This window comes from Peromyscus eremicus, chromosome X (assembly GCF_949786415.1).
Source record: "Peromyscus eremicus chromosome X, PerEre_H2_v1, whole genome shotgun sequence".
Lineage (NCBI taxonomy): Eukaryota > Metazoa > Chordata > Mammalia > Rodentia > Cricetidae > Peromyscus > Peromyscus eremicus.
The window spans coordinates 29,605,263-29,632,319 of record NC_081439.1 but is presented as its reverse complement, the minus strand read 5'-3'; the positions used below and the strand labels follow the sequence as shown (position 1 = coordinate 29,632,319).

Genomic DNA, 27,057 nt, shown 5'->3' with positions numbered 1-27,057 from the left:
GCTTTGAGTTTCTCTCCATTTAATTTGATGTTGGCTATAGGCTTACTGCAAATTGCCTTTGTTATGTTTAGATATGTCCCTTGTATCCCTGATCTCTCCAAGACTTTTAACATGAAGGCATGTTGATTTTTTTTCAAGGCCTTTTCAGCATCTAATGAGATGATCCTGTGGTTTTTGTCTTTCAGTTTGTTTATGTGGTGGATTACATTTATAGATTTATGTATATTGACCATCCCTGAATCTCTGGGATGAAGCCTACTTGATCATTTTGGATGATCTTTTTGATGTATTCTTGGATTCACTTTGCAAGTATTTTATTGGTAAATTGTGCATATTATTAAGGAAATTGGTCTGTAATTCTTTTTCTTTGTTGGGTCTTTGGGTCTTTATGTAGTTTGGGTATCAGGGTAACTGTGACCTCATAAAACAAATTGAGCAGTGTTCCACCTGTTCCTATTTTATGGAATAATTTGAGGAGTATTGTCATTAACTCTTTTTTGAAAGTCTGATAAGATTATGTGCTAAAACCATCTGGCCCTGGGCTTTTATTTTTGGTTGGGAGACTTTTAATTCTGCTTCTATTTCACTAGGCATTATAGACCTATTTAAATTGCTTATCTGATTTTTTAAATTTTATGTCTTTTTAAAAAATGATTTATTTTATATGTCTTTTACATTGTGTATCTTGATCCCGTTCATTTCTCTGTCCTTTCTCATCCGCCCTCCATCCCTACCCCCCCCCAAATAAAACAAAATTTAAGAGAAAAAAGGAAAATAAAATTAAAAAAGAAAAAAATTAAAAATCTCATCATGGAGGCTGCAGTGTGACACAGTGAGTCACGCAGTAAACCCCTTTGTCCATACATCTTTACTTGCAAGTGTTCATTGTAAAGAGTCATTGGTTTGGTTCAAGGCCTCTGGTTCTAACTACACTATCAATGATGGGCCCTCAGGAGGACTCTTCCTGAATATCCTGTTGCTGCCCTGTTGTTTAGAGAGTTGTGGAGCTGCTGCAGCTTTTGGCCTGCCAGTTAGGTCCCTTCAGGTTCCTTCACGTACTCCAGCAGATCATAGATGGGGTGGATGATAGGGCAGGCCAAGTCATAACCCTGGGTTTTGGTCTGGGCAGCTGTAGAGTTGGTCTACCAGATGTGAAATGGGGACAGCTCTCCCATGCTTACAACTTCAGGGCTGGCTCACCCACACCTGCGCTAACAGTGTTGGCTCTCCCACTCTTATGACCACAGGGCCCACTCTCCCACTTGCCCCAGATGTTGATTGGGGGTGAGGTGGGGAGGGGGCGGTGAGGGCAACTCTCCCCTGACCATGCATCCACAAGACAGATGGGTAATAGGGACAGCCATGCTCACAATTTCAGGGCTGGCTCACTCAAACCTGCACTAACCGAATTGGCTCTATTGTATTGCCCTGGTGGAGTGCAGGGCCTGCTCTCCCAAGTGTTGCAGTTGGTGGGGGTCTGGGATAGCTCTCGAACTGTTATGACTGTAGGACCAGCTCTCTCCCCTGCCTCAGGCATTGATGGGGGGAGGGAAGCTCTTCCCCATGCTTATCTGATCTTGATTTAACTTTGGTAAGTGGTATGTATCAAGAAAATTATCCATTTCCTTTAGATTTTCCAGTTTGATGGAATTCAGATTTTAAAAATATGTCCTTATGATTCTCTGAATTTCTCAGTGTCTGTTTTTATGTCCCGTTTCATTTTTAATTTTTAAAATTTGCATATTCTCTCTGCCTTTTAGTTAATTTTGGGAAGGGTTTGGCAGTATTGAAAACCAACTCTGTTTTATTGATTCTTTGTATTTTTTTTTGTTTGTTTCTATTTTATTGATTTCAGTTTGATTATTACTTAGGTGTCTGATTTCTTCTTTTGTTCTAGAGTTTTCATGTGTACTGTTAAGTTACTATTAGATCTCTTTTTTTTTTAATGTAGGCACTTGGTGCTATGATCTTGCCTCTTAGAACCACCTTCATTGTGTTCCATAAGTCTGGTTATTCTGTGTTTTCATTTTCATCTAATTCTAAAATAGTTTTTAATTTATTTCTTTATTTCTGTCTTGACCCATTTTTCATTCAGTAGAGAGTTGTTCAGTTTTCATGAGTTTGTAAACTTTTTGTTGTTTCTGTTGTTATTGATAATCAGCTTTAATCTATGGTGGTATGATAGGATACAGGGAGTTAGTTCAGTTTCCTTGTATCTGTTGAGGCTTGCTTTGTTTCCAGGTACATGGTTGATTTTGGAGAAAGTTTCTCCAGTTACAGAGAAGAAGGTATATTCTTTTATGTTTGGGTCAAACGTTCTGTAAATATTTGTTAGGTCCATTTGGTTTATAACATCTGTAACCTCCAGTATTTCTGTTTAGTTTTTGTTTGGATGACCTGTCTGTTGGTAAGAGTGAGTATTGAAGTCACCCACTCTCAGTGCATGAGGGTCAATATATGATTTAAGCTGTAGATGATGGGGCCGGTAATGGCAAAAGACACCCCAAGTTCTCAGCACAAAGGAGATTTATTTGCCCCAGAGGGACAAAGGGCAGGGAGTAAGAGATAAAGACAGGAGATAGAGGATGAGGGAGAAGGGGAAGGGATATTTGTCCTTGGGTCGGAGGACAAGACAGGATGGGGGAGTGATGGACAGACAAAAGACTGCCTCTGGATAGAGAGGAGACATGGCAGTTTATAAAGGTAAAAAGGTTCTCATTCCCCACTCTTCGCCCTCTGCCACCCCCCATACCCAGTCCACTCATGTAGATCTCATCCACTTCTCCTTCACAGGGTCATCCCTGTGTCCTTCCTAGGGTCTTTCTCTGTTAGCTAGCCTCTCTGGAGCTGTGGGTTGCAGTCTGGCCATCCCTTCCCTCACATCTAGTATCCACTTATGAGTGAGTATATACTATGTTTGTCTTTCTGAGTCTGGGTTACCTCACTCAGGATGACCTTTTCTAGTTTCATCCATTTGACTGCAAATTTCATGCTGTCATTGTTTTTCTCTGCTGAGTAGTATTCCATTGTGTATATGTCCCACATTTTCTTTATCCATTCTTCAGTTGGATGAGAACATAGGAAAATGGGAGGGTCGAGTTGGAACAGGGACAGAGTGGGAGGGCAGGGAGGGAGATACCATGATAGATGAGGACATCATGGGAAAAGGAAGAGGCAGGCTGCTGGGGAGGCTCTCAGGAACACACAAGGATGACCCCACCTTGGTCTGCTGGCAGTGGTCCAGAGGGTGCCTGAATTGGTCTACTCTGGTGACCAGCCTAGCAAATAACCTAACTGTCATCATAGAGCCTTTGTCCAGTGACTGATGGAGGCAGATACAGAGATCTACGGCCAGGCACCAGGCTGAGCTCTGGGAATCCAATTGATGAGAGAGAAGAGAGAAACTGCAGGCGAGGGACGCCGAGATCATGATGGGAGGACATGCAGAGATGACGGACCACACTAGTGGAAGCCCATGAACTATAGACTGGTGGCTGTGGAGCCCCCCTGGGACTGGACTAGGCCCTCTGGATATGGAAGATGGTTGTTTGGCTTGAAATGTTTGGGGGGCACCCAGGCAGGGGGAGCGGGATCCATCCCTGGTGCATGGGCAGGCTTCTGGGAATCATGTGCCTGTGATGTGACACCTTGTACAGCCTTGGTGCAGTGGGAAGCGGCTTGGACCTGCCTAGGCTCAGTGTGCTGGGCTCTGGTGACTCCCCATGGGAGACCTCGATTTGGGGGATGTGGGGATGTGGAGTGGCTTGGGAGAGAGGGCTGGAGGGTGGGAGGATGGAGAAGGTGGGATCTGTGGGTGGTATGTGGAGTGAGTAGAAATAATAAAGAAAATGGAAAAAAGAAAAAGGTAAAAGGGGAAACCCTGTGTTAGGATGAGGTGTTTTAATTTTGTTTGGGCATGTTAATTAGGTGAGCCACAGGGGGCTTTTGATTGCTGGACTTCAATACTATGATAGCTAGAACTTGGTAGTCAGCCTCAGGAGGAGGAAGTGGCCAAATAAGGGAATAGACCTTGGGGACTAGCTTTAGGAGTGTAATCTTAACAGTTTCTAGCAAGGCAGAGGGAATGGGGGAGAAACACAAGGCCATGTTTCCCTGTGCTCTGGCTGGCTAGAGTCCCTTCAGTAGAAGTGTATCTTTTATGAACCTGGGTGTCCTTGTTTTTGGTGTATAGATGATAAGAATTGCAGTGTCCTTTTGTGGATTTTTCCTTTGATGAATATTTAGTGTCCTTCTGTAGTTGGTTGTTTTTAATCTTTGCTTTTGTAGGAGTAGGGGTGGGGGATGGGGGTGTGTGCCACCCAGCTCCCGAAGAAATCGCACACGGAGGCTTATTCTTACTTATGAATGCCTAGTCTTAGCTTGTCTTTTTTCTTGCCAGCTTTTCTTTTTTTAATTTTTTTCATTTTTCTTTATTAAGAAATTTTCTACTCCACATACAGATGCCCCCTCCTCCCTCCTCCCATCCCCTAGCCCTCTTTCCCAGGCCACCCTGCATCCCCACATCCCCCAAATCAAGGTCTCCCATGGGGAGTCAGCAGAGCCCAGCACACTGAGCCTAGGCAGGTCTAAGCCCCTTCCCACTGCACCAAGGCTGTGCAAGGTGTCACACCACAGGCACCGGGTTCCCAGAAGCCTGCCCATGCACCAGGGATAGATCCTGATCTCCCTGCCTGGGTGCCCCCCAAACAGGTCGAGCCAAACAACCATCTTCCGTATCCAGAGGGCCTAGTCCAGTCCCATGGGGGCTCCACAGCCACCAGTCCACAGTTCATGGGCTTCCACTAGTGTGGCCGGTCATCTCTGCATGTCCTCCCATCATGATCTCGGCGTCCCTCGCCTGTAGTCTCTCTCCTCTCTCTCATCAATTGGATTCCCGGAGCTCAGCCTGGTGCCTGGGCATGGATCTCTGTATCTGCTTCCATCAGTCACTGGACAAACTTGCCAGCTTTTTTTAATTTATCCCATCTACCTTTGCCTCTGGGCTTTTATCTTTATCCTATATACCTTTCTTTACTTCAACACATCTTTGCATCATTAAAGAACTATTCCACAGCATAAACAAATGTAACACATCTTAAAATAATATTCCACAACATCCTTTCCCATCTCTTCTGCTTAGTTTTGGTTTGAAGTCTATTTTTTTCAGATATTAAAATGGCTAAACCAGCTTGTTTCTTAGGTCTATTTGCTAGAAATACCTCTTTTAATCCTTTTACCATGAGATAATGTCTATCCTTGATATTGAAGTATGTTTCTTGGATGCAACAGAAGGATGGATCCTGTTTTCACATCCATTCTGTTAGTCTGTCTTCTTTTTTTTTTTTTTCCCCCAGAGCTGAGGACCGAACCCAGGGCCTTGCACTTGCTAGGCAAGCGCTCTACCACTGAGCTAAATCCCCAACTAGTCTGTCTTCTTATTGGGAAATTGGGATCATTTATGTTGAGAGCTATCAATGAGAAGTGTTTGTTGATTCCTGTTATGTTGTTGTTGTTGTTGTTGTTGGTGGTGGTGGTGGTGTGTGTGTTTCCCCTCTTTTGATTTGTTTTCTGGGATTGTTTATTCCCTGTATTTTCTTGGCTATAGTTAACCTTTTTAGGTTGGTATTTCCCTTCTAGTGCCTTCTGTAGGGCTGGGTTTGTAGATTGATATTGTTTAATTTTGGTTTTATCCTGGAATGTCTTATTTTCTCCATCTATGGTGATTGAAAGTTTTGCTGGGTATAGTATTCTGGGCTGATACTGTAGTTTGTTAAGAGTCTGTAGCACATCTCTCCAGGCACTTCTGGCTTTAATAGTCCCTATTGAGAAGTCAGGTGTAATTCTAATAGGTCTGCCTTTATATGTTACTTGTTCTTTTTTCCTTGTAGTTTTTAATATTCTTTCTTTGTTCTGTACATTTAGCGTTTTGATTATGTGTTGAGGGGACTTTCTTTTCTGGTCCAATCTATTTGGAATTCTGTATGCTTCTTGTACTTTGATAGGCATCTCCTTCTTTAGGTTAGAGAAATTTTCTTCTATGAGTTTGTTGAAAATATTTTCTATGCCTTTGACCTGGGTTTTTTCTCCTTTCTTCATTCTTACTATTCTTAGATTTGGTCTTTTCATAATGTCCCAGATTTTCTGGATGTTTTGTACCAGGATTTTTTTATTTAACATTCTCTTTGACAAAGGTATTCTGTCTCCAATGCCTGAGAGTCTCTATTTCATCTTTTGTATTCTGTTGTTGAGGCTTGTCTATGAGGTACCTGTTCAAGTTCCTAAATTTTTCATTTCCAGATTTTCCTCAGTTTGGGTTTTCCTTATTGATTCTTTTTCCATTTTCAAGGCCTTAACCTGTTTTATTCAAATCGCTCCACTGTTTGTTTGTGTTTTCATAGATTTCTTTAAGTGATTTATTCATTTCCTATTTAAGAACCTCTAACATATTCATAATGGTTGAAGTCCTTGTCTTATGCTTCAGCTATATTGCATTTCTTAGGGCCTGCTCTGGTAGGGTTGCTGGGCTCCAGTTGCTGGGAGACATACTATCTTGGCTATTAATGATTGTATTTTTATGCTGGCATCTAGATATTTAGGATTGGGATGATTGTAATTCTAGGTGCTGATATTTTGTCTTGTCTTTGTCAGGTGGTTATTTAGTACCTTGGTTTCTGTTGGCCTTTCTGGTTCTTAGGAGACAGTGGTTGCTGTATGTTGCCTGGTAGGAAATTCTTCTGGGATCTTGATAGGTGTGGCTGCTGGAAGTTTTAGGTAAAATATGTTTCTGAGTATTGGCAGATGACATTTAGGAATGGGGATGGGCTGAGGGGGACCTGAAGGGGCCTACAAGAGGGAGGAAAACAGTGTGTTCCACCAGGATCTGCGAAGTTTACTGGGAATAGGGGCAGAGAGTGAGGAAAGACCACAGCAGAAGGTCTGCTACAGAGCTGGGGCATGAGTTTGGGGGATTGGACTTGGAGGAATGGAGGAGGGGGTGAAGATCTGAAGTTAGCTTACTTGTTTTGGTGGTGAGAGGGGCTTGTCAGTTCCCAGGAGTGTCTGCTGGAGTTGGGGGCTGGGGCTGGGATAAAAACAATGAGTAGGGGAGGGAGACTAGGAGGGGAAGATCTGTGTGGTCCCCTGGCGATGGGGGCCATTTGGAAGGGAGACTGCAGCAGAGCTGGGGATGAAACTGGAGGATTGGATTTGGAAGAGCAAAGGGAGTGGTGGGGATCTCTAGTTAGCCTACCTGCTTTCCTAGCCAGAGTCCACTTTCTCTTTTTTTAATTTTAAATTTTCTAATTTAAAATTCTAATTAAAATTTTAATTTTAATTTTCTAATTTAAAATTCTCTAATTTTAATTTTAATGAACATCGACCATGGACTGAACCACACATATTGAAACCCACCTTTGCCTGTAAAGTAGCACCTATTTATGGTGATTTATTTGTTTTTCTTAGCAGATGAAGGTCTGAGCAAAGCTGTTCCCTGTGGTTCACTGTTGCTGACTTAATTCTGATTGTTGTAGCTTTTTCTGATCTCAGTTTATACCTCATTCTTATCACTATGCAACTGGTAGCTAGAGCAAATCACATAACCCCCTCCCAACTGTTTCCTCAGACCCAAACAAAGGTACAGGGACTGAAGAAGGTGACTTGTAAAAGTGCCCAGCAAGCACCTTGTACAGAGTAATCGCTAGAAATGTGAGACTCTCTCCAGTTATTTCAGCTGACTTTGGTGGAGGCAAGGTCAAGATAGAGCTTCAGAAGACATGAAACAGTCTATGTACTATTAAAAAAAGTAAGCCACATGGAAATAGAGGCTGAAGTTTCAGAAGTTCAAGTTTATCCTTGGTTTCATAGACAGTTTGAGACTAACTCAGGCTATATAATACCATGTTTCAATAAAATATAAAAAAAATCTGCATGAAAATTCCAAAAAAGAAAACAAAACAAAATTCACATAGGCTTCATGGTACAGGTCTGTAATTCTAGTTACTTAGATGTCTAGGACAGTAGGATCAAAAGTTCTCAGGGTATGTCTTGGCTATAGAACAAGTTCAAGGATAGCTTGAGCAATTTAGCAGGACTCTACCTCAGTGTAAATAGTTTCAAAAGAAGGCTGAGGGTACAACTCAGTGATAGAGCACTTCCCTAACACATGTGCATCCCTAGGTTCAATCCTCAGTATTGGCGGGGTTGTGGGGGGGGCGGGGGAGGCAGTGTATGAGAAGCTGTTTGAGTAACTCAAGATAGATCTATCCATTCTTAGCCTGTATGTTTTTCATGAGTCACTGGACTTGCCTATTTTCTTCCTTTCCCATCCTCCATTCCTTGATGACTTAGAGTTTGTCCCTTTTCTCCCTGGCCTTCCTATTTTAATTCTTGACATCCTGCTGGATTGCTGATTCAAGAGAAAGCTTGTAACTACTTCTTCCAGAAAGGAACATTATGAAGTGTCACATTAGATGCTTCTCATGCTTCAGCACATCCTGTAGTGTCACAGGGGTCCACTTTGGAGGCAATTCCTGCTCATAGTTTTCATTTATAGAACATTAGTGTTAGAGGCACTTAATGTAGTCAGTCTCATACTCTTTGTTGATGAGGGGATGTTATGTTAGATGCTTGGTCCTGATACCGCTTAACCTTTAGTAGTTTAACTTCTGGATGTGTTTCTGGTTCTGTGCTTTCTTTTTTTTTTTAATTTTTATTTTTATTTTGCAGTACAATTCAGTTCTACATATCAGCCACGGATTCCCTTGTTCTTCCCCCTCCGGCCCCCCTAACCTTCCCCCCCAGCCCACCCCCCATTCTCACCTCCTCCCTGTGCTTTATTTTGTCCCCAATGTAGTAAAGGATATAATCTGACCTCTTGTTGGCATTAACACAACCTGAAATTACTTTTCTCTTCTTCCTAGGAACTGCATGGCATAGCTCTAGCCGGTCAAGTCTATGCTGAGAGCTGGGCGTTGTAAGGTTGTGTAGCAACCCAAGAAAGCAGAAGCTTACCTCTGTCACCTGCTCCCACCCTCAGGGCCTCAGGAGACCCAGGTGTAGCTTAGGGACTTTCCACACATAGGTAACAAGTTAACTACATCAGGGTTAGTATACTGCTGATACAGAAACTTAGTGTTTTCATGAGTGATCCTCAGGGCAGTGGGATTGCTCTGCACTGCACTGTGGAAGTCCTCTAAAGGAAGCCTTCTGTGATCAGCTCTGGTTCTTGGAGATCTCAATGAGGGCTGTTGAATGCTCAACACCTGGCTCTAGAATGATTTTTTCCCCTCAGTGCTGAATTTAAGTTCTTTTAGTCGTGTTCTGTCTCTGTCAACCAAGAAAACACTTCAGTGGAAAGGTTATTTATCTGATATAGGCCATTTTGCTTCTCTAGCCTATTGGAAAGTGTTGCAGGAGTCTTACGTCTCTGGGTCTGATACTTTGAAGATCATAAGTCTGTCAGCTCCTCTCTCCCGCGCAGCCCTTCCCTGTTTCATATTCCTTTTTTTTTTTAAGATTTATTTATTTATTTATTATGTATACAGTGTTCTGCCTGCATGTGTGCCTGCAGGCCAGAAGAGGGCACCAGATCTCATTATAGATGGTCGTGAGCCACCCTGTGGGTCTGGGAATTGAACTCAGAATCTTTGGAAGAGCAGCCAGGGCTCTTAACCTCTGAGCCATCTCTCCAGCCCCCTGTTTCATATTCCTATGATGGCATGATGTTGTTCTAACCTTCTATGTCCCAACACAGAAGTGGATGATCTCAGTATCCCTTAGTATTACACTAGGGGTTTAAGAATGGCCAGAACCAAAAAAAAAAAAAAATGATTCTGAAGTGAAACCACTAATGATTCAGATACATCAAGACCAGATCATCTGGCATGACATTCCATTTTCTGTAAGGCAAAACCAACACCCTGACTTAGAAATCTTGAGAATTGGCAGGAGAGCAGTGGCAGTAGTTGTCCTGTGGAGGGAGCCATGTCCAGTATCCATTTGAGACCCTGTCCTTGAACTAACTAATATGCTTGGTAGAAGTCACCTTCACTTCCTATAGAATCCCATATGCCACATACCTTCAGAATTGAGCTGCTAGAACAAGTTCTTGTCACCTTCAGTTTTGGTGGACAATTGAATATTCTCACCTAATCTTCATTCAATTAGCTTCTTGCCTGATTGCCCTGTAAGGTGGGATTTAGAGAAAGAGCAACTCTATTTCTTGTGCTAAACAAATAACTAAGAAAATCTTCTTTCAAAGAGTAGCTTCACCTCTTTAAGTTAGGTTGACACATCTAAACTTTTCACACTGTCATTGCTTAGTAGCTAATAAAAAATACCTGGGTATAAAACAAGAAGCATATTAATTTACCTAAACAAAAACTTGACTCAGCTGAAGTCTGGCCACTCTTAGAGGGACTTGGCTGACCACGGGACTGGATATAGAAATCTGTTTGTAGAAAGGAGACCTCCTGTGAAGCCTGTTGTGGACCACTGGGGGATTGTCTTTACAGTGTCATCCATGAACACATACAGTAAAAGTAGTAGGAAAGGTATAGCTTGCTCTCTGTCTCTCTCCCCTCTCTCCTCTCTTCCCTCCTCTCCTTCCCCCTCCCTCCCCTGACCCCCAGGCAGCAGTGTCTAGATTATTCTGTGCTAGAGGACTTTTCCTGACTTACTTTTTGAAAATACTAATTCTAGTTTTAATTAACATGGAACATATGGGTTTTATTTTTACACTATATATATATATATATATATATACACACATATATATTTATTTATTTATTATTGTGTCTTGGTCATATTTATTTCCCTGCTACCTTTCCCTACTCCTCCTTCCCCCAATAGACCCTTTTCTAGTTTCATGTTACATATATGTATGTATGTATGGTTTAATACAAATTCCACATCTGAAAAAAAGTGTGATATTTTGTATTTATTTTCCCAAATTATCCTTTCTTGTTACCCCATCTCTTTTTATAACTCTTCTTTCCCCTCAGTCCCCCTTCTACTTTTATGTCATGTATATTTATGTATATATGCATTTATATTTAAATCTAGTTTACATGTATGAGAAAAAACATATTTTGTGTCTCTTTGTCTGGCTTGTTTTGCTTATCATGATCTTTAGTTCTAGCAATTTTACTACAAGTGACATAATTTCATTCTTCATCATGGCTAAATAAAACTTCATTGTGGGGGCTGGAGAGATTACTCAGTGGTTAAGAGCACTCGCTGCTCTTGAAGAGGACTCAGATTAGATTCCTAGCACCCGTATGGTGGTTCTCAACCATCAAGGGAATCTGGCTCCCTTTTTTTTACTCCATGGGCACCAGGAACACACACAGTGCTCTTATGTACCTTCAGGCAAAATACTTAAACACATGAAATAAAAATAAATCTTTAAAAAGTACATTGTATATAAATAGCACATTTTCTTCTCGAATCACTTGCCTTTAAGTTTTAAGTTGGTATATAAATTAATGGGTTTCATTATGGTACTTCTTTTGTGTGGTTTTTCGAGACAGGGTTTCTCTGTGTAGCGTTGTGCCTTTCCTGGAACTCACTTGGTAGCCCAGGCTGGCCTCGAACTCATAGAGATCCACCTGCCTCTGTCTCCCAAGTGCTGGGATTAAAAGCATGGGCCCAGCTGGCACTTCTTTATAAAAATAATTTATTTTGATTTTTATTTATGTGTATATTGGGAGTGGTACATGCGTCTGACCTGTGGAGGCCAGAAAAGGGCTTCAGATTTCTCCTGGAGCTGGAGTTATAGGCAGTTGTGAACTACCTGACATGGGTACTGGGAACCAAACGTGGATCTTCTGCAAAGCAGTGCACACTCTAAAACACTGAACCATCTCTCCAGATGCGTTATGGCACTTTCTTGCTCTAGTCCCTTTCTCCCATATTATCTTGATCTATTCATCTATTAATAGGTATCTAGGGTGGTTGCCTATCTTGGCTATTGTAAATACTGTAGCTGTAAACATGGATGTGCAAGTATCCTTGTGTTATGCTAACTAGAGTCCTCCAGGTATGTGTGCACTACTGATAAAACTGGGCCATTCATATGGTTGATGTGGTTTTATTTATTTATTTTTTTTTGAGGAATCTTCATTCTAACTTCCATAGTGGCTATACCCATTTTCATTTCTGGTAACAGTATGAAAGGGGGTCCTTTCCCCAACATCCTTGCCAGCATTTGTTGTAATTTGTTTTCTTAATGATAGCCAATCCTCTTATGGTATGATAGAATTACAATGAAGCTTTAATTGGCATTTCCTTAATAGCTAGGGATATTGAATATTTTACAAATATTTATTGGCCATTTCTATTTCTTCCTTTTGAGAATCATCTGTTTAATTCATTTGCCCATTAATTAATTGGATAATTGGGGTGAAGGGATGTTTAATTTTGGTAGTTCTTTATATGTTCTTGATATTAATCCCCTGTCAGTTGTATAGTTTGTGAAGATTCTCTCCCATTTTGTAGGCTGTCTCTTCACTCTGATAATTGTTTCCTTTGCTGTGAAGAAAGTTTTCAGTTGATAAGATATCATTTATCATATCTTGAGATTATTTAGTGAGCTATTGGAGTCCTTTCTGGAAAATCCTTGCCTATACCAAATCTTGACATATTTTTCATTAGGTTTTCCTCTAGAAGTTTCAGTTTTGCATCTTAAGTTGAGATCTTTGATCTATTTTTTAACACTTTGTGCAGAGTGAAAACTAGGATCTAGTTTCATTCTTCTATGTGTGAATATCCAATTTTCCCAAATGCTCTACTGGGTTTTTAATTCAGGTTGACCATCTCATTGGTCACTATTGGTCAGTTTTCCAGATTGGTCTAGTCATCTAATCAGATGTAGAGTCATCCTGAACTAAAGAGATCAAGGGTTTAGATTCCCTTCTTCCCATCCTTCCTTCTTATAAGCCCACATGGTAGAACATACTGAAGGGACAAGAAATAATATGCCCTGCCTTTCCCCAACCTCTGTTGGTTACCAGTGATACTCAGGAGAACCACAGCTTAGTAGGCACTATTCGGTTCTAGTATTTATGAATACTGTTTTTCTAGTGTTACTAAACTTTATTTCCCTTGCTTTCTCATGCTCAACTTTTTATCTGTAAACAGTTGTTCCAACAGTGTGGTCCTACTAGTAGCAGCACCTGAAAAGTAGCTATAAATGTAAATTCTTGGGCTAGGTGTAATTCAGTGGTTACTTAACATGTACAAGGCCTTGAGTTCTAATCCTCAGTACTGCTAAAAATAAATGTAAGGCACTATCCTCAGATTACTGAGAAAACCTAGGAGTAAATCCCAAATCCTTTGTGGGGTTCTGATGCATCCACACTGAAGTTTGAAAGCCACTGTTCTAAACTATCTTATTAATCTTCTTTCAAATTCAGATTCATTTAACACTGATTAAAGACTTAACCACCTCAGGTACTAGTTCTAGCCATTAATCTTGTATGACATGGTGATGTAAGTAATATCATCTTTGTTTTATAGGTGAGGAAATTGAAGCCCAGAAATGTAAAATGGTTAGAGGACTAAAAAGTGGATCACAAATCTACTCAAAGTTCAAAAGAACAAGATTCCAGTGTTGTAATCTGGAGCAGCTCAAAAAATTGAGGATGGTTAGCATGAATAGATTTTCTAAAGCTTTTTTTGACCTAAGTTTTCAAGGGATATGTCTGGCTTTAGGAGAGCAAGCAGTCCTTTATAATTCTGCCTCTTAGATAGCTGCTCAGTAACAAGGCTGGCTTCAGTGGTCTTTGTTCTGACTTTGTCCCTTAGTAGATTAGTGGCTGTCTTAGGTTCTTCTGACATGTGGAAAATGTACCAAAACTCATCCTGAACTAAATTTATTCTAGGGTGAAGTTTTTAAAACAAATTAGGTTGCTAGTTAAATACTTATTGTTAATTTAATGTAATGAAACAGTATTTTGTCTCAGTCTCTGGTAGCCATATTTCACTCATTTGGTGGTATAGCTCTGTTCCCTCCAAGTTGCAACTTTTATCTGGAAGACCACCAGTGTTCGTCATCAGAACTTCATGGCCAAGATCATCAGGATAGGGCATCCAAGAAATGCACACTCATGGTTAGAGAGTGCCTGACCCCAAACTAGAACACTGATGCTTAAGTCATGATTACTCAGCTTTTGCTATCCTAAATTAATTTTTCTTGCTTGTTTTTATTAAGCCACAAAAATCCCAGCTACATATTTGGACCAATAGAGGGTTAGTCTAGTCCCAGAGCACTGCAATGTAATGACCAGCCTTACCTCAGGCTTCTCCAGTAGAGGGAAGGAGAGGAGCTGGTATTTGCATTGAGGTAGTGGGGGTGCAGAATTAGAACACCTTTGCTTCACTGTCAAGAACAGCTTTATGAAAGTAACACTTTGGTTAATATGGGTAATTTGATAAATCCTCCTTTAAGAAAGTAGCCTGGCAACTGTTTTTATTTTCTAGTTAAAAATTACTTAGTTTTTGCCACCACCCCACCTACACACACACACACACCTAACTGTGTCAAGGCATTGGGTGTTTTATTTTGTAGCCAGAATTTCTGTACCCTTGTCAAATCTTGGACTATGCAGTATTACCGTAAGATATGAGCAGACAAGTATTACAATGTAGAAAAGAAGCTCAAAGATGAAAACGAGGCTTTATAAAATATGTTTCAAAGTCAAGTCTTCAAAAGCTATATATACAAGGATGAAAAATCAAATTATACTTCAGTTTATGTTTGTTCATGTTTTCAGTTAGAAAGGCTTACATTTGGTACTGGGACCAAATTTCAGTTCTCTTAACCAAATTTGAGACAGGCTTGAAAGAGTTAATGCTTATTGAGCAGTATTCATAAGCACATCAAGAGCTGGCATAGCAACAGCCTCTCCCCAGGGAGGAGAAGGGAGGAGACAGGACAGGACAGTGTTCACAGTCTGTGGCTGGAGAAGTCAGCACTAGCCTAGCTGTATTGTTTACTCTCCACTCACCAAAAGGCACTGGTGTGGTGAAGAGAGCACACATGCCTGGGTTTGGGATGCTCAGTACAGAAAGCCCCATTTCGTGACTCGTCCAGAGCACTGAGGCGTCAGTGCAGTACAGCTGAGTGGTTGATACTGTTTTCTGTTAATAGTCTATGCTTTTTGCTTTGGGGGATTTGGGCAGGAACGCCTGGAAGCAATGATGCGCCGGTCCCTGGAGCGCACACAGCAGTTAGAGCTGAAGAAGAAGTGTTCCTGGGCAGGATCATCAGCCTCAGGGCCTGGAGGACGTGATGGTGAGTCTAATGCTATCTCTGCATTGCAGGGCCTCTGTGGGGAGATCATGAGCATAACTGGATGTGTGCAGGATTGGAAGATGTTGTGTACAGCTCTACAGGCACCTTTTCAGATGATTAAATTGCCACGCTTCCTGTGTGTGTATGCATTTCTCATAAAGGGAGCTGCCATTTTTCCTGCTATCAGATAGTTGAAGCATGAATACTGGGCTTTAGGAAAGAGCAAAAGAAAAGCAAAGAAAACAAATACAGAGCGTGGTAGCTGCACTAAGCACGCAGGTCCAAAACTAATCTCATTACAGGAGAGGGAAATGGCAGGAGACACAGTCACAGCTCTAGATGTGACTGGAAAAGGCACAGCAGTTACTCTTTAAGAAGGGCTGGGCATTTTCCTTCTTCATTATGATTTTTTGTTGCTCTTTTGATTTCATTTTAAAGCAACTTATTTACATCATTATCCAATTCATAATTATCTTTAAATTTTCAAATGCCTAGATGTATGGATTATTACTAATATCAGGATGACCTTTCCCCTTTTCAGTGTCATAGTATGTCTCAGTGATCTCAGTATTCTGTCATGCAGGAGTTGTGTACTAGCTCTTTCTGAGAGCAGATATTTAAGTTACCACCTCTTGACTCTGCCATCTTGTTCTTTTAATCATTTGTCAGTGAATACACCTTTTCTTTTTTCTTTTGAGAAGGCAATAACTAATTTGTTACTTTTCTAATTTCTTTATTAGAAACTAAAGTGCAACAACAAATTGGAACTTTTTCTTTTACCTCTCTTTGCTCTGATTTTTTTCTGTGTAGGTGAATCAGAAAATACCCCACCCCTTCCTCTAACTTTAGCAGCCAGCACCCTCCCTTCGGACACAGGGACCACTACAGCTGCTGCCGAGTCCACCAACGGTATACCCGAGCATCACCATACCATAGTGTTTTGTGATAACCGTTCTGATCACCCTCCTCCATCACTGTGTCTGTCTCAAGTACTTTCACGATTGAGTTCTTAGTCTGACCTGTCATGACTTTTTCTCTAGAGCTGTGAACAACATGCCCATATGTTTTTGTTCTTAGAGCTGCATGCCTTGTATCTTAGTGTCCTGGAGACATTTCATCCTCAGCTCATTAACTTCTGCCTTAAAGAAATCTCATCAGTATTTGACTTTTGTTCATTTAGACTTTTAACAGTCTCATTGGTCATCTTGTTTTAGGTATCAAGTAGCAAGACATTTCATTGCTTCTGGTGAAAACCCAGAAATCACACAGATTTCTAAATAGAATACTTAGACTTGGTTAATGTGATGGATTTCTGGAGAAGTGTTTGAGAGCTAGTGGTAGGAAATTTATCAGTATTAACATGGAGAATCCACATAATTAGACAACTTGGCTTTGTGCCTAACTCCATCTTGCTGTCTACAAGGCTCTCTTTCACATGCAAACATGGAAAATTCTTATGTGTAGATTAAGAGCAAAACTTAGTTTGCATTTAGTCATGACTTTAGAATTACTATACATTTGAATGATAAACTGAAAATGAGATATAGAAGGGATGTGATATTAACCAGCAATATAGAGAGTCATATTAATTGTAGGAATAAATATCTTTGATTTTTGGCTTTCCTTTGACACAGAATATCCTTATTGGTAGTTCTAAGGATCACAGATTTTGCTTTATGGGTTGAGATTTGGTTTTCCCACATGGAAAGGTGAGAATAGAGTATTATTACCTAAGGCTAGTAACAAGGTGAGGTGAGTGACTCAGACATACAATTTATGGGAATGGCAAAAATATCAAGATGAGATAATATTTTAATGCTATATTTTAAAAAATTAAACCACAGAACAATCTATGTTAAACAAACAAACAAATTGCCTCCCACTTTTCCTCTCTCCTCCTCCCCTGCTTCCCCAGGGAACCCATGGTGTTACCTATGCTAAGCAAACACTCCACCACTGAGCAACATCCCTGACCCAAATATGAATTTCTAGATACTAGTGCTATGCCAAGCCATATCAGAGCCTGAGGCAAAGGAGGAAAAGTGTACAGTTATATACATGGTTTATAATTTCTAGTGTTTGCTTATTTTTCCAGAAAGTTAAAGTAATTAAAATATAAAGAGTGAGAGTGTTGAAATGTAAAACATCATTTCAAGAATAAATATTTTATGTATCCTCAATTAAAATATGATATATTTTTATTTTAGCGTAATTAAAATGATTTAAGATTGCCCCTTGGTCAGCAGAAATTGCCCCTTGGTCAGCCGTGTACGAGGAATTCTCTCATTTGAAAATAAGTCAAATTTTGAAAATCGTAGGAGTTAGCTTCCTCAGCAGCAACACATGCATAGTTTTACTTTGGCCTTGGGTTCGGACATAGCTTCACAGGCACTGTCACTACTTTCCTGTTGGTTGTAATGATCTCATTTAGAAGCCAGTCTGAAACAATGACTGGAACACGAGAACACCAAATCTAGGATCAGATGTTTAAAGCCTTACTCTACTGTTAAAGCATTTGCAGAAGAGCCAGTTTGATGCTGTCTCTTACAAATAGGACAATCAGCAGCTGCTGGAGTTAGTGCTACTTTAAACACAACTCCTTGCATTACAATTACATTCTTTTTCCAACCTGAGCCTCAAATAACCTTCAGGAACAGTTTTGTTCCAGCACATAGGGTTTTAGTCAAGGTGCTAGATATTTCTAGGAACAGTTGTCCCTGAGTCTAGGTTAGTTTTGTTTTTGTTTGGTGCAGATATATTTAAAAGTCTTTGGACACAAGAAAACACTAGGTGGAATTAGTATCGTTTTAGTATTAGTATCATTCAGTATCTGAGTGAGTTTGAACATTTAAATTAAAGAGAAGAGCACAGTGAAGAAATTGCAAACCAGTGGTTGCTGTAGCCTGGACATTTCCAGATTAAGATAATGGAAGCCATGTGCCGTGCTGCAGTGGAGCACCACTGGATGTGTGTGGATGAGGACAGGAAGGACACTTTTGAGATTTGATTTCACAGGCTACAGTGATATGAAAATCAATGTCTTTAATGCATTTCTCTGCAGCATGTGACAAACTTTCAACATCAACCATGAATTTGCCAAAGCAGACGGAGCCTCCTATGAGTAAACGCCTGTCTTCATCCACCGTGGCAATATCTTATTCCCCAGACCGAGGCAAGTGAATAGGTAGACCTTGTCTCTCCAGTTTGCTTCTTTCTGGTGTGAATGTCTTAACAGTGCCCTTTGTGAAAGCTTCCTCTCAAGCCTTCTGTAAATAATACCACTGTCCTAACCTCTAGGGTCTGGCTAACAGGACTTTGGAAAGTGGTATTGTTCCATAAGGAAAGGTCATTATTGATTGATAGGAATTGATAATCTCCCAGTCTGCAAGAACCTACTTCACAGAGCAAAGAGGAGTGTTTTTTATTTTGTTTTTAAAGTACCTGCTGGATCAATAATGATGTAATATAATTGATTAGCCAGAAAGAGCAGAATTGATTAGTTAAAGTTATCTGGGGGACTTGATAACATGGAAAAAATGGGACTCTGAAGTCATTCATGGTTTGTAGGCCTGCCTATTTTATAAATGAAAACAGAAGTACAGAAATAATATGAGGAACTTTTTTTCATTTATTTTACATACCAGCCACAGTTTCTCCTTCAACCTCTCCCGTTCTCTCCTCCCATCTTCTGTCTAGCACCATTCAGAAAGGGGCAGGCTTCTCATGGGAGTCAACAAAACATGGCACATCAAGTTGAGGGAGGACCAAACTCCTCCCCCTGCTTCAAGGCTGGGCAAGGCAACCCAGCATGAAGAATAGGTTCCAAAAACCCAGCGCATGCTCCAGGCACAGGTCCTGATCCCACTGCTGGGGCCCCACAAACAGACCAAGCTACACAACTGTCATCCACATGTGGAGGGTCTAGGTCAGTCTCATGCAGGCTTCCTAGCTGTTGGTCCAGAGTCCATGAGCTCCCACGAGCTCAGGTCAGCTGTCTTTGTGGGTTCCCCCATCATGATCTTGACCCCCCACGTTCATAGAATCCCTCTTCTCTCTTTGACTGGACTCTCTGGTGCCTGTCTGTGGATCTCTGCATCTGCTTCCATCAGTTACTTGATGAAGGCTCTCTGATGACAATTAGGGTATTCACCAATCTGATTACAAGAGAAGGGCAGTTCAGGCACCCTCTCCACTATTGCTAGTACTCTAATCTGGGGTCATCCTTGTGGATTCCTGGGAATTTTCCTAGCACCAGGTTTCTCCCTAACCCCATAATAGCTCCCTCTATCAAGATATCTCCTACATTCCTCTCTCCCTCAGTCCATCTCCAACTCGACCAACCCTATCCCTCATATTCCCATCCCCCCATCCCCTCCCTTCCACTCCCACCCCCAGTTTACCCAGGAGATCTCATCTATTTCCCCTTCCCAGGGAAATCTATGTGGAGGACTCTTTTTTAAAAAAGGAAAAGCATGAAGGACCTTTCCAGGCAGTGCTTTGATTTGGGAAACTGTGTATATAGAGGGACACATAACATTTTCAGAACCTGAGTAGATGTAACAGCATCTGTGTTCTAATGGAGGCTCAAAAGAGTCATGGGAGGCCTGAATTTTTGCCTTTTATTGTACATAGGTTAAAAAACAGGGGGCTCTTTCTTGTGTAACATACATATCCTAAAGCACCAACAAAGGAAATTCAGGTACTAGAAGACAATTGAGGTTGTCAGGTCATCACCAAGGGATGATCAGTAGGTTTGTGACTTGGAAGAGGATGTTGGGCCTTCTGGTTGTCATTCACTGGCATTGACTTTATCCCTCCATCCAGAGGCATGTTATGTGTAGCGAGTCCCCATAAGTGTCACAATGCTACTAATTTCTGATGCCCATTCATGGCAACCAATGGAAACATGAAAGGAAGGAAGACTTTAAAGAGAAAATACTTAGCACTTTTAACTCTGTGGCTATTCCTTTAGCAAACATATTCTGTATTTTCTCAAATTCATTTCTTTGCATTGATGAACATGCGTAGATAAACATGCTTTATCATGATTGACAACTAAATTATCTGCTTGTGTATTCTAAATTGAAAAATTTTAATCTCCATACCATTTACTAAATAGGTATCCAAACAATATCCATTGTCATACATTATATCCCCAAACCAAAACATTTTAGTTATTGTATTTTATTTTATTTTTCCTTTTCATTTTTTGAGTTTTCTGTTGTCATTTTCATGTAGATTTTTTAGGCAGAATTTCATTCAGTTCAGACTGGCCTTGAATTTCTGAGATTACTACCTCCACTCCCAAATGCTAGGTGTAAACCATCACATCCAGTGGTCACTGAATTTGGGAATTTGGGATCATGAATCCACCTACTACTTTTCATTAAAGCTGATATTGGTTGGCTATTACTTTGGTGCTGTTTGTGTAATTTTGCCCTTAAAAAAGTTTAAAAAGATAGGGAAGCATTTATTTTTGTAATGTTACAGGATGGCACTTTTCATTTAAAAAATGAGTGTTTTAAAATATTTATTTTTATATATTTTTAATATTTAATTTTTTAAATTTTTTATTGAAAATAGATTCTTCTCTCACTCATTACATCCTAACCACAGTTTCCCCTCCTTCCACTCCTTCCAGCTCCCTCCGACCTCCCCTCTCCCTGAGAGCCTCTTCTCCTCTGTTTCCTCTTCAGAAAAGAGCAGGCCTCCAAGAGAGCCTAAAATGAGGTGTTTTTTGTTTTTGTTGGTACAATCCTTCCTTTTCTAATGTTAAACGTACTTAGTGAGTAACTAGGTCTATATAACTTTTGGAAGGGGGTCATTAATTCTCTTCAACTAATACAGGCCACTGTGCTTGTTTTCCTTTTGTTTTGCTTTGTTTTGTTTTTGAGACAGGCTCTTACTGTGTAGCTCAGGCTAGCATCAAACTCAGGATTCTCCTGCTTCAGTCCCCAAATGCTGGGATTATAGGTGTTTACCATTACGTATAGCTAAGATCACTATAATAGTGTGTTAAATTAATTCTGATTCCACAAGAGAATGAATGAACTTTCCTAAACTCTTAAGTGATGTCTTACTTGTTTGATTTTACTAGGACAAACTCCAAAGCCATCCTTTGTTAGAATTATTTTTATTTCCACATTTGTTCTGCCACCAAAATGTTAAATGCTACCCTGTACTATCTTGTTTAAACATTATTTTCTTTTACTTTAATTCTGCTTTTTTTTTTTTTTTTTTTTTTTTTTTTAGGTTTTTCGAGACAGGGTTTCTCTGTGTAGCTTTGCGCCTTTCCTGGGACTCACTTGGTAGCCCAGGCTGGCCTCGAACTCACAGAGATCTGCCTGACTCTGCCTCCCGAGTGCTGGGATTAAAGGCGTGCGCCACCACCGCCCGGCTTAATTCTGCTTTTTAAAAATTTAGTTTAATTCCATCCCTCAGCTCATTGCACGCACCTTAGTTCCATGGAAACCTTCCTTGTTTAGAGACTGCTGATACCCACACAGGCCTCTTTAGCCAGAAACAGAAGTACATACATGCTCTCTGAGCAAGCAAGTGACTCAGGGAAAAGAGGCCAAGTTGTGAAGTCAAAGAAAATGCCTGAAACCGTTTTGATCAGCCTTGGATTCATTCCTGAATTTTTGCATTTTGCTTCTCATTTGCTGGCTTTATGAAATGCTTTCAGTGGTTAGTAGCATTTTCTGCCTGGCAGTATTTTGCTGTTGCTGTTTGTTTTAAAGTTGAATAATATATAGGTGAGTAAATTATTTTATGACTGGTGGCATGTGAATCAGGTAGAAAATCAACTTGATGGGCTATGGAAGTTAGTAGACTTTTCTTAGGAGATTGTTTGGAAAAGTAGCATATAGACCTTACTCCCTGGAGTGCCACAGCTGGATCTACCATTTTTTATTGCTCATATATAAAATGGGAGTTTTTGTTTTTTATTTATTTTAATGAAAGCTATGTATGGTGATGAATGCTTGTAATGCCAGCTATTCAGAGGCCAAAGTAGGAAGATCATAAGTTTAAGGCCAGTCTGGGCAACATAGCAAGACCATGTTTCAAAAATTTAATATTAAATTATTATGAGGATTAAATGAGATCATAGTATAAATAAGGTAACACACTGGTTGGCACAGATTAATAACTCAAAAAATGTCTAGAGCTTTGCTGCTTAAAATATGATCCATGGATCAGCAATGGGAACTTTGTAGAAAAGCCAGCTCTGAGATCCTCCCTAACCTGCACGTTAAAATCTGACAAACACTGGCCTTCCTTTACCAAATACAATTAAATCATAATGTCAAGATTTAAGGCAAGCATTTTCTTCATTTGCAGATGAGCAGCACAATGTCCACATAAGGTAGAGTCTGGTCTCCATTCCAAAGATGCAGTGTATTTGGTGAAAATTACATCAAATTACATAGGGTCTATTCTTATTGTTTGTTTTGGGGGGGTGGAGGACAAAAACCTCATGCAGTCCAAGCTGGTCTCAAACTCATGATGTAGCTGAAGCTGGCCTTGAACTCCTGATCCTTCTGCCTCCATCTCCCACGTGTTGAGATTGCCAGTATATGTCACTATGTCTGGCTATAAAACCTCTTAAGTGGTTTGGATATGATTTGGCAATTCTGCTTTTGGATATAGAGCCAGAAAAATTAAAAATACTAGCAGTATTATTTACAGTAGCCACAAGTAGAAACAACTTGAATAGACAAACGAAATGAAGTATGTATGTAGACTATTATTCAGCTTTAAATGGGAAAGGAGTGCTGATAGATTATACCCAATAGATGAAGTTTGAAACTATTCTGAGTAAAAGAAAGCAGCCACAAAATACCATAAATTATATGATTCTGCTTATATAAAATGTCTGAAATAGATAAATCCATAGAGACAGAAAGTAGATCAATGTTTCACAAGGAGTAGGGGAGGGAAGAAGGTTAGTGACTGCTTAATGGGTAAAAGGTTTCATTTGGGAGCCTTAAAAGGACTAGGAGTTGTGGTTATAATTGTGAGTATAATAAAGTATCACTGAACTGGACATTTAAAGGGGGAATTATATGGTATGTCGATTCTACCTCAACAACCCCTAAATTCTTAGTAGGAAGTACCCTCATTTTGAGAAGGAGAAACATTTCAGGGATCCCTAAGACTAAGCCTGGGTTTGATGATTTGCTCAGAAGATTCAGCATACAGGTATACTCACTTCTTTTATTTATTATGATACAAGGATATGCAAAAACAATCCACAAAAGGGGAAAACAACTAGGGACAAAGTCTAGGAAAGACAAGGCACAAGCTTGCAGAGCCTCCTGGAGGATGTGCTTCCTGGAGTTAAGACAAGAATGAATTGCCAACCAGGGAAGCTTGTTGAAGCTGAGTTTTTACAGGGTTCTGACCATGTAAACTCCTTGCCCAGTATGTATCAAAATTTTATACTCTTGAAGTGAAAGCAGATATTCAGATTGTTTTTTACATACAGTTAAGACACAATAAATCATCTGCTCACCAGCTATTGGTGGGAACCTTGACAAAGTCTTAAATTCCCAGGTATTGTTCAGAGACCAACCTTAGGAGCTGGCCTTTCCAAGAACAGTAGTTGAATCTGAGTGCTGTCTTCTGAAGAGTCTACACCCTTGACCCAATGCCATGGTGTCTTTAACCTGTGAGACCCACACAGAAGGATGAGGCAGACCTGTGGCATTGATCTTACTTATAACCTTTAGGTAACCTGGGCTTAGAAGTAGAATAAAATCCCATTAACCTTAAAGTTATGTCTTAGCCAGATTGCTTCCTGTTCCTTCTGAATCTTTTTCACCCGGCCCCAGCACAGCTCTGGCCAGGAAGTTGAAGTTTACCTGACCACCTTCCAGGTCTGAGGCAATGTTATGACATTAAGGGCACATACAAGAAGTGCCGTTCTTGAGGGCTCTTGGGCTCCTATAGAAAACAAGAAGCTTAAGAGCTTCAGGGCACTTGCAGCAGGAGATTCATTATCAAGAGACACCCCCAATGTGACCTTCCTCTGTAGTGCCTCTCACCATGCCCCAGAGTGCTTAATACAGTGGGATTAATTCATTTCAGTCTGTGATGCCAGAGGGACTTCCTGAGACTCTCAGTTCCAAAGCCCCCTTCTGCTGGTGGTACTCTCATCTGCCTGATGAGTGTGGATAGTATATTAATGTGCTGTATTGGAACTATACCAAAATTGGCCCACCACGACTTCCTCAGTCATGCTGTTATGTGCAGTCTAGACCCAGAAATCCATGCTCATAGTGGCTTACACAGGTGTTATGGGAAGTTTCTTCTGGAAGAGAGAACTTCCAGGAGCAATTCTGGAAAACAAAGATCACAGATATCTTTGACAGTACCCTCCATGTCACTACAAGCTGGGTTTTGTTTGTACTCTATTCAGCAGTCAAAACTTGATTTCTTGACTATTCACTGCACTTGCACAGGCCTCTTTTAAAAAGGCTAGAACATTTTTATAGATGGGAAAGGAAGAGGAGAAGAAAATAGAGACATTTTTAATTCAAAAAGACATACCATGTTTAGGTATTATTCAAAGTAAAATACTAAATTTTCAAAGGACTTAAAATAGATTTATGTGACTTCCTATTTTTTAGCTTAATCATTTATCCAGTGACCAGTGTAAAAAAAAATCATTCTCTTTCTTGGGACAGCTACATAGAAGAAATAGTTTATCTTAGGTGTGTATACTAAGAAAAGGTAGAGTAAGTAGAGTCAGGTCCAAAGTCCATTATTAAAAACCACAGCTACTTTAAAAAATCAAACAGAAAACAGTAATGATGCATCTTGACAACCTTTCCCAGACTAGCTTTTACAAGAATGTACCCAGGCTCTGCATCAGAATTATAGCTTTGAAGAGTGGCTTGGACTTTTTGGCTTGTGCCATCAGAGACCTGTCCCATGGACATTTATATGTAACCGAGGTAGTCCAGCAGTATTCAGGATATTTCACAGTTTAGAGACCAAAAGAGAGGTGTATTTGCAGTAGTCTCTAGTTGAATTTTAAAACTCTAAAGTATATCTCTTCTGGAAGTTGATTCTTTTCGGGGCTTTTCAGTCTCTATTTTTAGACAAAAAAAAAATCATAGTAAAAAAATCAGTTTGAAACTTGTTCTGCTTTCAGTACTCAGTTCCAACCCACCTACTGATGACAAACCCAAGAAAAGGTTCGGTTTTTTTCCCCATTTCTATTGAAGGAAAAAACTAAAACCATTCCCCAACTGTTACTCTTACCTCAGTTTAGGTAGTATGGCCAAAAGTAGCCGAGGAATCCCCACTGAGGCAACACTCTTGGAGTTTCAGTAGTTATCTTCAAATTTTGTAGGCAACATTCACCTCTTACACCTTGGCTGTTATACCATGGTCAACAACTCCACAGCTACACAGATACCACAAGTTTACTCCTTTTCTCCACCTTTCCCAAACATTATATTTACTTTATTTTTGTGAATTGGAGTTATTGTAGCAATTCCCACCTCTGATGGCAGAGGCCCTCAAGAACACCAATGTTTTGTGATTCATTAGTAGAACTCAAAGGACTCATAGCTCATGACTATGATTTATTATAGTAGCAAGATACACAACTAAGTTATCAAAGGGAAGAGTGTATGAGAAGTATAGAGGAAAACAGGTGTAAGTTTCCAAGGCTCTCCTAAGACAGTCACGAGGATATGCTTCGTATAACAATACACATAAAGTGTTGCCAACTGAGGAAGCACTCTAAAGAGTTAATGCCTTGAGTTTTTAGTAGGAACTAGTCATGTAGACACCCTTTACTAAGCAAATACCCAAACTTCACACACTTAGAATGTATTATTTGCACAAACAATTTTTTAGTACTCACCAGTGAATGACACAAACCTTCCTAAACTCTAAGTTCCTAGATACTGGCCAAACTGCAGTCTTGTAAGCAGACCTGCAAAGACAGTAGTCAGGACTTCTCTGTTCTTCCTGTGTAAAGAAACTGAGGCTCAGAAACATTAAGTAGCCTGCCCAAGGTATTCCAGCTATTAGATGGCAGTGAAAAGTCTGCCTAGCTCCAAAGTGCACTTTTAACCCCTTGAATGAACTTGACTCTTGAATCTTAGGAGTTTTATTTAAGATGAGATCTATTCTGTATAACATAGGAAAAGGATATTTCAAAAATATGGATTATACATTTAACATTTTTTATAGAAATATGTTCTTTTCAACCTCTGATTCTTCTGCCTTTTCCATCTGTTTTTCCTGTATTTTCTGGATGTTATGTTGTAACTCTCTAGTATTCCATGCCTGTTTTCATGTAGCTCTCGGCAGCCCTCTCAAATCTTCATACAAGTCCTCTCCGACCCGGACCACTGAGAGGAAGAAGGGTATACCTACATCTGGCATGGGAGATGCTGGGAAGGGAGCAGTGGCAGGAGCAGAGCCTTCTCAGGTAGGTTTAAATGCCCTCTCTTACTTTTTTCTGTACTATAATTTGACATTGTAATTGTTTCCACCCTTGACCTGGGGTCTCTGTTTCTGTCAGTCTCCAGGGACTGTTCAAAGGATACATTTGGTCTAACTTTTTTTTTTTTTTTGGTTTTTTGAGACAGGGTTTCTCTGTGTAGCTTTGCGCCTTTCCTGGAACTCACTTGGTAGTCCAGGATGGCCTCGAACTCACAGAGATCCGCCTGGCTCTGCCTCCCGAGTGCTGGGATTAAAGGCGTGGGCCACCACTGCCTGCCTGGTTTAACTTTTTTATCAAA

General features: G+C 40.3%; 1 protein-coding gene across 3 annotated transcripts in view; it reads left to right on the top strand.

Moving 5' to 3' along the window:
* Map7d2 (MAP7 domain containing 2) overlaps positions 1–27,057 on the top strand; it is a 126,249-nt gene that overhangs the window by 58,055 nt on the left and 41,137 nt on the right. For all 3 annotated transcript variants that reach the window (XM_059249945.1, XM_059249943.1, XM_059249944.1), the window contains exons 4-6: positions 15,181–15,292; positions 18,354–18,464; positions 26,614–26,744. In XM_059249945.1, coding sequence (XP_059105928.1) covers positions 15,181–15,292; positions 18,354–18,464; positions 26,614–26,744 — 354 coding nt within the window. The remainder of the gene's footprint in view (positions 1–15,180; positions 15,293–18,353; positions 18,465–26,613; positions 26,745–27,057) is intronic.